This window comes from Sorghum bicolor, chromosome 5 (assembly GCF_000003195.3).
Source record: "Sorghum bicolor cultivar BTx623 chromosome 5, Sorghum_bicolor_NCBIv3, whole genome shotgun sequence".
NCBI classification, from domain to species: domain Eukaryota; kingdom Viridiplantae; phylum Streptophyta; class Magnoliopsida; order Poales; family Poaceae; genus Sorghum; species Sorghum bicolor.
The window spans coordinates 371783-385736 of NC_012874.2; the positions used below are offsets into that span (position 1 = coordinate 371783).

Genomic DNA, 13954 nt, shown 5'->3' on the forward strand with positions numbered 1-13954 from the left:
CTGTTCGGTACAGCACTACACAGCCATAACATGCTTTGCTGTGCCTCTGATCCAGCTGGAAGGAAGGTCATTAGCTGATACATCAGCATGACAATAGAAAACTATGTTTGTCCTGACCTGATGCTAAAAACTATCCTGATATCTCCCATCTCCTGACCTATATCAGTTCCAACCTACCATCAGTTATTGTTTAGTTTGCAAAAATTTTCAAGATTCCCCATCACATCAAATCTTTGGTCGCATGCATGGAGCATTAAATATAGACGAAAATAAAAACTAACTGCGATGAATCTTTTGAGCCTAGTTACTCCGTGATTGAACAATGTTTGTCAAATAAAAACGAAATGCTACAGTAACCAAAAACAATTTTTTTTTGCAAACTAAACAAGGCCTCTTCTAACCTATATACTTTGTTCCTTCCCCTAGCTAGCCTGGCTCTATAAAAGAGGAGGCTCTGCACCCAGCAGTCTCCCCTCTTCCCTTTGCAACCATCCTCTCTTCACTGCTCGCTCTAACCCCTGTGAGCTGTGACCGAGGAGCCAGAACATGGCCGACAGTGGAAATGGGAGCCGAAGCAGCAGCAGCAGCAGCAGCAGCCCGCCATGCGCATCGTGCAAGCTGCTGCGGCGGCGGTGCACACAGGAGTGCGTGTTCGCGCCATACTTCCCACCCGAGGACCCTCACAAGTTCGCCATCGTCCACAAGGTCTTTGGCGCCAGCAATGTCAGCAAGATGCTGCAGGTCCGTTCAATTCTCCTCCTTGCTGACCTCGTGCATTCAGTTCTATCTCCTATTCGTTAATTACTGTCATCCATGGACCATTCAGATTTTCTTTCTTTTTTGAAGTGTGATAATTCAGATTCAGCTATATATTAGCTTGCTCATCAGTAGTCTAACAGCGTTCACTGCACCAACTGTTTGATTCCAGGAGCTGCCTGCTCAGCAGAGAGCAGACGCGGTGAGCAGCCTGGTGTACGAGGCGAACGCGCGCATGAGGGACCCCGTGTACGGCTGCGTCGGCGCCATCTCCTACCTCCAGCAGCAGGTCTCCCAGCTCCAGGTGCAGCTCGCCCTCGCCAAGGCCGAGATCCTCTGCGTCCAGATGCACCACGACTACGAGTCAGCTTCAGCTGCTGCTGCTGCCGCGCCAGCTCCGGCAAAGCAACAACAACTCCAGCAGCAGCAGCAGGAGGAGATGGAATGCGAGGCTTATGGCAACCTGCTCGTGCAGAATGGCCTGATGATGAACACGTTGAACGGTACTGGTGCAGTTCATCAGCAGCAGAAGCAGATGCTGGGTGGCTTCGGCTCTGCAGGGAACACTGCAATGATGCTCCAGGAGGCGTGCCTCAAGAAAGAGTCCCTTTGGGCATGAATGAATGAATTATGTACTCCTTCCATTTGTCGATAAGAAAAAAAAACAACCCTTCTTGTCTCTATCGCTGTCTGCCACTGTAATTTTCTGGAAAGATGGGAAATTACTAAGAGATGAGTTAATTGGGTCACATGAGCATCACAATCTCAGCATTATTCCTACCTAAAAACTAACAATAAGATCTTTCAGAAAAAAAAAATTAAAACTAAGAATCAAGACGAAGTTAAGCTATATATCTGAAGGATATTGTGTGAAATAGAGTTTTTGCACAAAGGCTGCACGAGCCAGATCGAGTGAAGTTTCAGAGGTTCACCCTTTGTTAGACTTGGAGTTGAGAGTCAGCTAAGCTATTTGGATGCGTTTGGATTCACATGGTGTGCACAGTAGGATTGCTCGTGGACAACTGGACATTAAGCATCACAAAAACCTTTTTCTTCCCCCACCGTGCTGGATCGGAGTTGTATATTTGACTGCTGCTACATCCAATTGGAAGACCTGACCTAACAGATTCCTGAACTTTCTGCATAGGACGTGTGTCTTCATCTGCTGGGCTGCACAAGGGCTTAATTACCTGGCTTCACTGATATTCTATCTGTGCAACTGTACATTGGTACTTGATAAATGCCAAGGCATTAGAATAACTGGATGAGGGCACTCACAATGCAGACTCTATCATAGAGTCTAAAGTTATTTATTACCTCGAACAATGTGGATTTGGAGTCTAAATAAGACTTTTTTGTACATCTTTCTTCAATAAATATGTTGCCACATCAGCAAAATACCATAAATAATATGTAATCAAGTGTCTTAGACTTTGTGATAGAGTCTTGCATTGTGAGTGCCCTGATGCTAAGATGTTACTTGTGCGCCCCGTGTCATCAAGCAACCGACAAAGCAAAACCTAATTCGTTTCTTTTTGTTCATAAAAGAATTGAGTTCCAAACATGGCTTTGGTGGATCTACTGGGAATGATTCGTGCATGGAGGCTAATAAGTGGTTTCACTATTTATACATTTTTTTGGGGCAATGATTGGCTAGGTTTTGATATTATTGTAAAAGTGATGACAAGGTGCATGCATGGACGCATGAGGAGGTGAATCTAGGACAAACAAAAAAAGTATTAATTGTATACGCTTGTAGCCCGGCCCCACCGTCTTGCTTGTATATGGATACACACCTTGGGTTGAGTACTTTGCTTTTTTTTTTTGCTTCACCAAAACTTTGTGAACTGTTGTTTTGTGTTTCATACAGAATTGTACTAGTGTTGATCACAAAGCATGTCTAGCACAAAGCACTTGTTATTAAGATTAACAAGAAGCAGGAAGGCAGATATATACAAGGGAAGAAGCTTGCATTTCGTAATCTGTTAGTTCTTCCTCTTCACGGTAATAATAAACAAGCCGTCGGCCGTCGCATTTCAGCTCACAGCATTTGCATATATTGACCCTCTCATGGAACGGCGGCAGTTGTGTTGTGTGAGGACGTGTCACGTTCTGCACTAACAATCAGTATGTAACTGTGTCAGTTAACATTGGATCAAGTGCAAACCGTCCAATTTAATGATCTAGTTAATCTTTACCAAGACCAATGATTGACGACGGGTTAAAAATAGATGGAACAAACCTTCACTCGAGTCCTAAACTCAACCCTTGTCCTTGCTGCTGTATCTTGATGGTGCACATGGCATCGACCCTTTTTAATGTGTTGTTACTCCCTCCATCCCTAAATACTGCTATTTTTAGGAGAAAATTTTGTCCACAAATACTGCTATTTCTACTAGTAACATACTCAGTCCACCAGCCCATTTAATTCTCCTCGAAACTTCCATAGTCTAACAACCCATTTAATTTCTTCTAGGGAGTAGTACTTTGGCGCATGGTAATTGGTTGAGTCTGTTTAGTTGGTATTAAATGCAGCTCGTTGGAACTAGAGACCATGGCTTAACGTGCATGATTAAATGGTGGAATCCAAATTAATTGAGGGTAGAATAGTCTTTTGTTTGCCACACTAATCTGTCTGAAATCTGCTAGAAATAGCAGTATTTGGGGACGGAGGGAGTACATTGTTCATTGTTTACAGTCGCAATACTGGCATATATTAGAGAGGGCCTTGTTTTACAAATCACACAATGGCTTGCTCAGAAAGAAGTGGGCTGAGAAGTGAGAATATATGCATCATTGGTATCATTTTATTTAGGGAAAAAGTCCAGTCTACCTTTCTCCGTTTGTCCTATTTTCTCCCTAATCTACAAAACCATTTTTTTACTCCCCTCAACTTTTGAAGACCATTCGTTTTTTATGCGGTGCTATGTCAAAGGGGTACATCGTACTAAGTTCAAAGTCGTCTAAGGACGTAAATCGTACTAAGTTGAAAGTTTAAGGAGATAAATTAAACTAGAAATATTTTTATAAAAAATATACAAAAGTTCATAAAAATATTTTACAAAACTTTATCAAACAAAGCCACATGGAAAAATAAAAATCATAAAATCTAGTTTAGTTCAAAAAAAATATGAAATTAGTTTATTTTCTAAACTATGCTCACTTCGAGAAAAAAAAACACGTACTTTTGACTTTGAGTTCTAATAGATAAAATAGAAAAAGCCCAGTGAAGGAAGCGTCCTCGTGGGCCTCATTTTTTTGTGGAAAAATGAGAAAAGAAACGGGCCGTAGGTCCGAGAAAGGCATGTAGCCCAGCAAAGCACTGGTTTGGTTGTCTCTTCAAGCTCTGGGCCGGGGCTGCTCTCCTCCTTTTCTATGGCCAGAAAAATAAAGTAGTGCAGGCTCCCATCCTAGCTTGGATTAGGAGAGAGAGAGAGAGAGAGAGAGAGAGAGAGAGAGAGAGATGTAATTAAATGAATGATTGTCGGTCGTACTAACAACACTGCAACTGCATATGGTTTGGTGAAGGGTTTTGTTGAGGGAGGCATTGACAATCAGAGACGACAACTACTCGATCAATCCTTTATTTTTTTGCTTGTCCTTGAGGCTTGACGTACTCCTTGTATTGTAGCCTTGCAGGTAGTCGGTCTCGGTCCCCGGCCTCTCGTCTTGTCGTCCATCTTTTGACTTGAGAGTATGTGTGTGTGGTTGTGGGAGTGTGGGTGGATGATGCACCCTTCAATTCCTCCCAGCCGAGCTAGCTATATATAGCTGTCATGAATAAATCCAGCATCTCAGCCAATGCAATCCTAGTTCCTATCCTCATGAATGAATCTTTATTCTTTATTTACATGCCTCAGCTCCATCCATCCTATCCTCCAGGACAAGAACGAATTAACGTACCTTCAAGGCCAACGACATCATCATGTGATTGATTGTAACGGTCCTACTCGTACCGCATCTGCATGCATGCCTGAACCTGAAGCCTCTTCTTTAATGGACTAGTGCATAGTATGTGTTATTTCATACTGGTTAACTATTTGAAGGCAGGCAGCCTAGCTAGGCCACTAGCTGATGAGTTAGTTTAATTTTATCAGAGGAGATGGTTAGCAACACTGCGTCCTCGTTCCGTGTTAAATTAACAACATGCTGATGATAACGCATGACTTTACTAGATCTTGGCAAGGACTTCCCGCTATTTTTCCAGGTTTTTTGTTGACCATTTGTTATTCCTGTGATCCTGTCTGTTGCCGAGACAGAAAATTTTCTTCACAGGTTGTGCCTGTCCTTTGCCTGTTGTGTCTGTTATCAGCAATTTCTGTTCGTCTATCACTCTTACTTACATATATAAGATTATGGTGAATCGGGATGACCTCTAGGGCCTCCTCTATATTCATATATATATGGGAGTACAAGGTACAGAATATTACAACTAGAGTTGGACTCTATCTATCATGGGAGAGTTTCACCATGTTACAACACCGAGTCATACTCATATCGTATCTAATACATATTGTATTCTAACATCCTCCCACAATCTCAGCCACTAACAAGGTTGAGATTGAACTTAAACTCTCGCATCTTTGCTGCTGTGATAGGCTTAGTAAAGCCATCAGCCACCTGATCACCAGTATGGATGAAACGAATATCCAGCAGCTTCTGCGCCACTCTTTCACGCACAAAGTGAAAATCGATCTCTATGTGCTTTGTTCTTGCATGAAAAATAGGATTGGCAGACAAATATTTGGCACCAATATTGTCACACCACAACCGAGCAGCAGATGGATGTGCTATTCCCAATTCTGTAAGTAAACGCTGAATCCACATCATCTCTGCTGTTGCGTTCGCTAATGCCTTGTATTCAGCTTCTGTACTAGATCGAGAAACAGTTGGTTGTTTGCGAGCACACCAAGAAATCAGATTAGGACCAATAAACACTGCAAAACCTCCAGTGGATCGACGATCATCGACACAACCGGCCCAATCAGCATCAGAGAAAGCACTGACAAGAGTAGAGGGTGACTTCCTCAATTTCAACCCCGTTGTCAGTGACCCCTTGACATAGCGAAGAATCCTCTTAACAGCACTCCAATGAACAGAAGTAGGTGCATGCAAGAATTGGCAAACCTTATTAACAGCAAAGGACAAATCGGGTCTAGTCAAGGTCAAGTATTGTAAGGCGCCAACTACACTGCGATACTTGGTAGAATCCTCATCACTGAGCCGAGTGCCAGAAGTAATACTTAACTTCTCATTGACAGCAATTGGAGTGTCCACCGGATTGCAATTCCACATATTTGCTCGCTTAAGAACATCAGTAGCATAGCGACATTGCGACATAACAAGACCAGTAGCATTGCGCCATACCTCAATACCAAGGAAAAAATGAAGATCACCAAGATCTTTGAGAGCAAAGTCAGCTTCAAGATCTTTAAGCAAGGCTGTAGTTGCATCAGATGAAGAACTGGCCACAATGATGTCATCAACATACACAAGCACAAATATGACCAGGGAGCCTTGCCGATAATAAAACAGTGAGGTATCACCTTTGGACGATTTGAAACCCAACCGAAGAAGTTTGCCACATAACCGAGCATACCAGGCACGTGGTGCCTGTTTAAGACCATAGAGTGCCTTATCAAGACGACAAACATGATTTGGAAACCGTGAATCTGCATATCCCGAAGGTTGCCGCATATATACTTCTTCTTCAAGCACACCATGAAGAAACGCATTCTGAACATCCAGTTGACGCAAAGACCAACCTCTGGATACTGCTAGAGAAAGCACAAGTCGAACAGTGGCTGCTTTTACAACAGGACTAAATGTATCTTCATAATCAATACCGTACTGCTGCCTGTAGCCCAGAGCAACAAGTCGAGCCTTGTAACGATCAATAGAACCATCAGCCTTCCTTTTGACCTTGAAAACCCATTTGCTCCCAATCACATTCTTGCCACGTGGTGCAGGAACCAAGTGCCATGTCTTATTTTTAAGTAATGCATCATACTCTGTATTCATAGCGGACACCCAACGAGGATCACTCAATGCTTGTTTAACAGAGAGAGGCTCAGCAGCATCACTAACAGACTGAAGTCCCCAACGAACAGTACCATCTGTGCGCTGCTTTGGTTTGACAATTCCATGGCGAAGCCGAGTACCATATGTATGTGTAGGTGGAGCAACAGGAGGCTGCACCGATTCGGTCACAGGAGCAGACGGAGCATAGGATCCAGCAGCGACCTCCACGGGATCCGAGGACGATGCAGTCAACACAGGTGCACCAGCTCCTGGATCAGATGTGCCACGAGACGACAAGTCAGCAGAGGTGGACACCGGAGCAGTCGGCGCAGAAGATCCAGCACCAGTCGGTCCCGCCGCAGAGGGAACCGGATCCAGCATGACACAAGGCGACACAGGTGGAGATACAGGTGGCTGAGTTGGCGCCGCAGAGGATCCGCCAGGAGGAATCAGGGAACCGGCCGGTGGTGGCAGAAGATCCGTCGCCGATCCCGAAGATGCTGCTGTCGGCGCAGGCGTACGCGGTTCAGGCGAATCATCCTGGGACACCGTGCCACCGTTGTCGTGTTGCGCTGGAGAAGCGGACTGCATGAAATAACGCCCAAAAGGCCTATTTTCATCCGATTTTGAAACCGATTGCGATGCCGAATCCAAGGTACCTGCATCCACACTTGGAGAAGAACTAGTTTTGGCATTAGACAGGTTAGAATTAACCAAGCATTGATCAAGTACACGTGCGTTCCCAAAATCCGGTGATGGGTTTTTAAGATGATCAGGAAGAATCTCAAGTTCTTTGCGAAGGAGAGCTCCAGCATTGGCATGTAATTGAGCAAAGGGATAGATGGATTCGTCAAAGACAACATCGCGAGAAACATAGATCCGACCGGTTGAAGGCTCAAGACACTTGAAACCCTTATGGAGATTGCTATATCCTAGGAAAACACATTTGATGGATCGAAACTGAAGTTTCTTAGCATTATAGGGTCGCAAGTTGGGCCAAACCGCACAACCAAATGTGCGAAAGAAGGAGTAATCTGGAGAAGAACCAAACAAACGATCATGTGGAGTGTCATTAGATATGACTTTGGATGGCAACCGATTTATAATAAATACGGCAGTGAGAAAAGCTTCATCCCAGTATTTAAGTGGCATAGATGCATGTGCAAGAAGAGACAATCCTACTTCTACTATGTGGCGATGCTTGCGCTCTGCAGAACCATTCTGTTGATGAGCATGGGGGCATGAGACTTGGTGAGTAATGCCAAGGCGCTGGAAAAAAGAGTTTAGGGACTGATACTCACCCCCCCAATCAGATTGGACTGCAAGAATTTTCAGATTAAATTGGCGTTCAACCAAGGATTGGAAATCTCGAAAACACTGAAAAACTTCAGATTTGTAGCGTAACAAGTAAATCCAGGTGAACTTACTAAAATCATCAATGAAACTGACATAATAGGTGTGCCGACCCACAGAAGTTGGTGCCGGTCCCCACACATCTGAAAACACAAGCTCGAAAGGTTTGGACGAAACACTAGTAGACTTAGGATAGGGTAATTGATGGCTTTTTCCCATCTGACATGCATCACAAACGACACCACTAGTCGACTCACTAGAAAATGCTAAATTATGACGACTAAGAACTCTTTGAATGACAGGCGACGAAGCATGTCCTAAACGACTGTGCCATATAGAGGTAGAAGGCTTGAAGGCTCCAAGGACTTGTTTGTGTGACGGCTTCAATGGATATAGACCCCCTTCACATGGGCCTTCGAGGAGTGTCTTCTTCGTCACCTGCTCCTTAAGAGAAAAGTGGTTGGGATGAAGTTCAAGAAAGGCATTGTTATCTTTGACAAGACGATGAGGAGAAACAAGACTTTTACTAGCACTAGGAACATGGAGAATATTATGAAGATGAATGTCACGGACAGGGGAACACAAAGTACTATGACCAACATGATTAATTCTCATACCTGCTCCATTGGCCGAAAGAACTTGTTCTCCACCACGGTACTTGTCACGGAAAGAGAGCTTCTCAAGTTCACCAGTTATGTGATCCGTGGCACCGGAATCAACATACCAGTTAGTATCCACCCCATAGGATCCTGTAGAAGCTGATGATGCACTCTTTTGTGGCGGGCCGGTGAAGTTCGTGTCAAAGCGCTTAAAACAACGAACCACCGTGTGCCCCTCCTTGCCACACAGTTGACAGAAGATGCCATATTGGAACGAGGAGCGACCACCCCCGTTGCCACCATTGTTGCCATTGCCGCGGCCTCCATTGCCACGACCGCCACCACCACGACGAAACCCACCGCGGCCTCCATCACCACGGTTCTGGTTCCCTTGGCGCTGTTGATTGGAGAAGGAGCCACCTCCTCGGCCACCCTTGGTGGCACTATTGACGGAAGACTGAGAACCACCGCCATGAATCTCCTTTCGCTGTTCAAACGCAGCGAGTTGAGCGTAAAGCTCATTGACAGTAATCGGCTCAACCCGAGAGGAGACAGCAGACACAATTGGTTCAAACTCCTCGCCGAGACCGGTAAGGATGAACGTGACAAGCTCCTCATCTTCAAGACGTCGACCAGCCGATGCCATATCATCACCAAGTGCCTTCATCTTGACAAAGAATTCTGCAACGGTTGAAGTTCCCTTGGTTGCCGAGGCTAGGGCCATGCGCGTGGCCATGATGCGCGCCCTGGATTGGGATGCATGCAACTCTTGAATTGCGCCCCAAAGTTCTTTCGCAGATGTTGCACGAGCAACTTGGCCGAAGATCTCCTTGGTTAGAGACGAAAAAAGATAGCTCAAGACTATCTGATCTTCGGCGATCCACTTCTCGTAGGCAGGATTGGGGACGGGCTCGCCCTTCTTGCCATCATCCGTAGTAGCGCCAGGAATCACCGCAGCTGGTGGCGCGGCAGAGCTCAGGATGTACCCTCCAAGACGGGCACCCTTGATCGCAGACGAGACGGTGGCGAACCACATATTGTAGTTCCCACGAGAAAGCTTCTCCGAGACTGGAGGAAGCAGGCCAAAAGCCAGCGGCGCGTTGGTGGAGGAGGAAGACGAATCACCCATGGCAATCGGTGAGCTGGCGAAGAAGTCGGCGCACGCGAAGCGTAGATTGGATCGGAGAAAAGTTTATGCCGTGAGGGGTAGGAGGCGTGATACCATATAAGATTATGGTGAATCGGGATGACCTCTAGGGCCTCCTCTATATTCATATATATATGGGAGTACAAGGTACAGAATATTACAACTAGAGTTGGACTCTATCTATCATGGGAGAGTTTCACCATGTTACAACACCGAGTCATACTCATATCGTATCTAATACATATTGTATTCTAACAACATAGGTATCTCTTGCACAGATTACACTTTGTGCCTTACATTTAGGAATAGACGGTACCAAATGGCAGGCAGAATCTTTGTCTTCAGTTCATTTTATCTGCATAGTTGTTCGTTTGGTTGATAAGACATGACAAAAAGTACTGTTGGCTGATTTGTTGTGAGAGAAAAACACTGTTGAATGTGAGTAGTAGGCTATGAAGAAGCTTTATCAGAGTTAAAGAGGACTAGTACTCGTAAACGTGAGCTAGCCAAGATAACTGAAGGGAAGTCTGGAGGAGACTCAACCTACAGTCCATGATCTCAATGGACATGGGTCAACTGCACACAGTCGCAAGCTCCACATCCACATCCGACGTGATCCCCGAACTCCCCTCTTTCATTGCGTTGGTCTGCTGGCAGGTTTGGAAGGCCTGAAACGCGAAGGTCTTCAGGAACGAAGACCACTCTGCTGATTGTGTCCTAATGGACTGCAAAGCGGCCGCCGAACTATGGCAGTACCGGATCCCAAGAGCGAAGAGACAAACAGCAACACACGGTGCACCATCCTACAGATGGCTAGGCAGGGTCAAGGCTAGGCTAAGTTTTCCGCCCTTTTCCTTTTTCCTTGCTCTTTGTAACCGTTTCTCAGCATAAGTATGCTGCCTTGTAAGCTACAACCGACGAGCCGTTTTGGGCTACAATAAAACATTTTCAGGTGGGGAACGCCTCCCCCCCCCGTCGACCGTCAAAAAAAAAACTGTAAATCGGCATCACTGGGAACGCACCATCTATAATTCAGAGGTTGAGTGTGTCACAAGGGACCAACCGTATAATGGGAAAGTGATGCATTCTAAGATCAACCATAATGGGGAAGAGATGCATTCCTGGCAAAAAACAGCTATTGAAATCTCTGAACTGATATCATAGGCCTTAGGCCAATTTGATGCATGGTCCCTTCTCTGATTTAGGAGACAGAAACTTGTAACTGTCGTCGGCTGACAACTAAAGCTCTCAGTAGCATATGGTTACTTTGACTTATGCACCGATAGGCCAACCTAATCATAACAAGATAGCACTTTGAAGCTAACAAAGAAAAGGACTCATGTGATAAGGATGAGGATGAATTGAAGACAGCATAGCAGTATATGCCATCTCAAGCAGTGATTAAATGCCAAGAATAATGTTAGAGTGGGAAAGCATTCCATTAATCAGTGCTTAAAGTACTTTTTTTCTTTGAAAGTGTTTGAAGCACATTGTCCACGTACAAATCGTCGGTGGGATTAAAAAAAGATTCGATGCTGCATAATGTCTCTGAGTCCCACAGTTTGATTTGTCATTAGGACTAAACAGCATGGTTGGTGCGGTGGTTGTGTCTAGCAGCATATATGGTACCTTTTTTGTTTGACCTAGATGCATGTATATGGAGTAGTATGTAGGTAGGGTAGGCCCCTGGTGCTGGTGGTGGCCTCGAGTGTCAGTGTCACTGCACCGCAGCAATGTAGGCAGCCGACAGAAACAGTAAAGCGTTACTATTTGGCATATTTACTGTAGCTAGATGTTGCTGTTTCACCTTCCTTGCTGATGAATTGCATGCAGAGCCACCGAGGCCTTGTTTAGTTCCTAAAAATTTTCAAGATTCCTCGTCACATCAAATCTTACGACATATACATGATATATTAAATATATATATAATCAAAAACTAATTGTACAGTTCATCTGTAAATTGCGAGACGAATCTTTTAAGTGTGACAATGTTTGTTAAATAAAAACGGAAGTGCTACAGTATCGAAATCCAAAATTTTTTGCGAACTGAACAAGCCCCAAACTGCTGTCGGGTCCTTGTAAACTGTAGGCTGCCCAAGATGCATGTGCATCTTCATGCAGAGTTCCAGACAGGTTAACCTGTCCCTGAAAGATATATTCGCGCCACGTCAGTTGCAGTGAGTGTTGATCAAACATTCAAACTGAACAAGTACAGCTTACCTTTCTGTTTATATCATTCTTTTTTTTTGTGAAAGCACAGGTGGGGTGAGAGCCTCATCTGAATAATTTACCATAGATCCTGAGCTAGCCGGTGATAGAGATGCAGGGTGCCAAGTACCATACAAAGTCAAGCACCATAAACTGCATCATCATTTCAACCACCAAACGACAGCTTTATTTCATTTCAAGAACCATGCAAGCAACGAGATTCTGGAACATTCGGTACCATGACTGCAGTCATTTTAGTCTGTAACAGACTGAAACAAACTTGTATCTAGGAACGACTGTAGAAAGAATAGCCTAATTACTAGTATTTGGTGGCAGATCAAAATCAGAGCTTCCTTGTGGTTATGTGAACATTCAGTGCATTTATCGTTAACATGGCAATTACAACGCAAACCTTCCAACTAATACGTGCCTTGCACTCTTACATGGACTGCTATTCAGGAACAAATACTACTGGTTGCACGGCTTCTTCTTGGACTTGTGTGCAGGAAGCCAGCCCGTGCCTGATCCTGCAGGGAATCATGTGGACCACCATTCGGTTGCAACTACTGATACAGATCTTACCAATCAGCTGGTGTACAATGCAGTAATAATGGTACCCATTGTCCAGCCAGCAAGCATGTTCCCCCGGCCTCTTTTCTTCTCTGCTGCTCACTATTCATGCTTTTCAGACTGAATGTACCAGGCAGAATAGTTTTCTGAAAATGCAAAAGCAAATCAGATTCAAGCCACATATATTATACCACTTGACAGCCAAGCTTTCTCATTTAGACCCCACAGGGGATAGGACAAGATACTGCATAAAGCAAGTGTGATTTCACCTAACCTACCCTTTCTTTTGGTCTTTGGAGCCACTCATTTGTTGCTATGCTTAAAGAAGGAATGCAGAAAGGGCCTATGATTTAGCACCGAGTAGGTTCATTTTAAGATACTAACCAAATTAGGCCTTGTTTAGATGCAAAAAGTTTTTGAATTTTGATACTGTAGCATTTTCGTTTTTATTTGACAAATATTGTTTAATTATGGAGTAACTAGGCTTAAAAGATTCGTCTCGTGATTTACAGATAAACTGTGCAATTAGTTATTCTTTTTATCTATATTTAATACTTCATGCATGTGCCGTAAGATTCGATGTGACGGAGAATCTTGTAAAGTTTTGGGTTTTTGGGTGTATTTAAACAAGGCGTAAAGATAGAATGTGTTGATTTATGATATTGCCTCTAGGCACCTGCATAAAATTAAATAATCATAGTGCCCCCCAAACAATTGCTATAGTGAGGATCTGCCCTACTCTTTTTTGGGTGGAAAGTATGGAAAGAAAGGCAAACAAAAGGCAAGGCTAATCATAGATGGTGTTTGCACAACTCAACGTTTTTCAGCAGATTTTTTTAAAGGAATTCACACCGCACTGTCTTCAAAAGAGACACATTCGTATCTCACTTATTTAGTTATTTTTGTTGATGCACTGATAGGCCAATATGATGGCCCCTTTGATGTCATGTTCACACATTTGGGCAAAAGTCTGCAGTGGTTGGCTCTGAATTACTGAATTAATCTGAAGTATGCACACATGTGACTTGTGCAAAATATGTAGCTTTCCAGTGTATTCTTAAAAAAAAGAAGAGCGAGTAACTGTGTAGCTCAAAATAGAATGCTCAATTTACTCTAGGTTTATATAGATAGGCCAAATTGATCATGATAAATTCCCCCTTTTAATATGAATCCTGCCACACAATAAAAAAGGACCACAAACCGTATCGTGTCCCTCACAGCAATGCTTCATATTTAGGTAGGGAGAAGGGGACCGCGTCAAACATAAATTATTCACTAATGTACTGTGTTGGACAGAACG

General features: G+C 44.0%; 1 protein-coding gene across 1 annotated transcript; it reads left to right on the forward strand.

Moving 5' to 3' along the window:
* LOC8067578 (LOB domain-containing protein 12) lies at positions 472 to 1437 on the forward strand. Its single transcript, XM_002448819.2, has 2 exons — positions 472 to 741; positions 929 to 1437. Exons 1-2 carry the CDS (start codon positions 547 to 549, stop codon positions 1373 to 1375), a joined length of 642 nt encoding a protein of 213 aa, XP_002448864.2. The 5' UTR covers positions 472 to 546; the 3' UTR covers positions 1376 to 1437.

Excerpts from the sequence above, each read along its gene's own strand:
- LOC8067578 (XM_002448819.2), top strand. The coding sequence starts at position 547 with ATGGCCGACAGTGGAAATGGGAGCCGAAGCAGCAGCAGCAGCAGCAGC. Across the intron at positions 742-928 it reads ATGTCAGCAAGATGCTGCAG|GAGCTGCCTGCTCAGCAGAG; the intron begins GTCCGTTCAATT and ends GTTTGATTCCAG.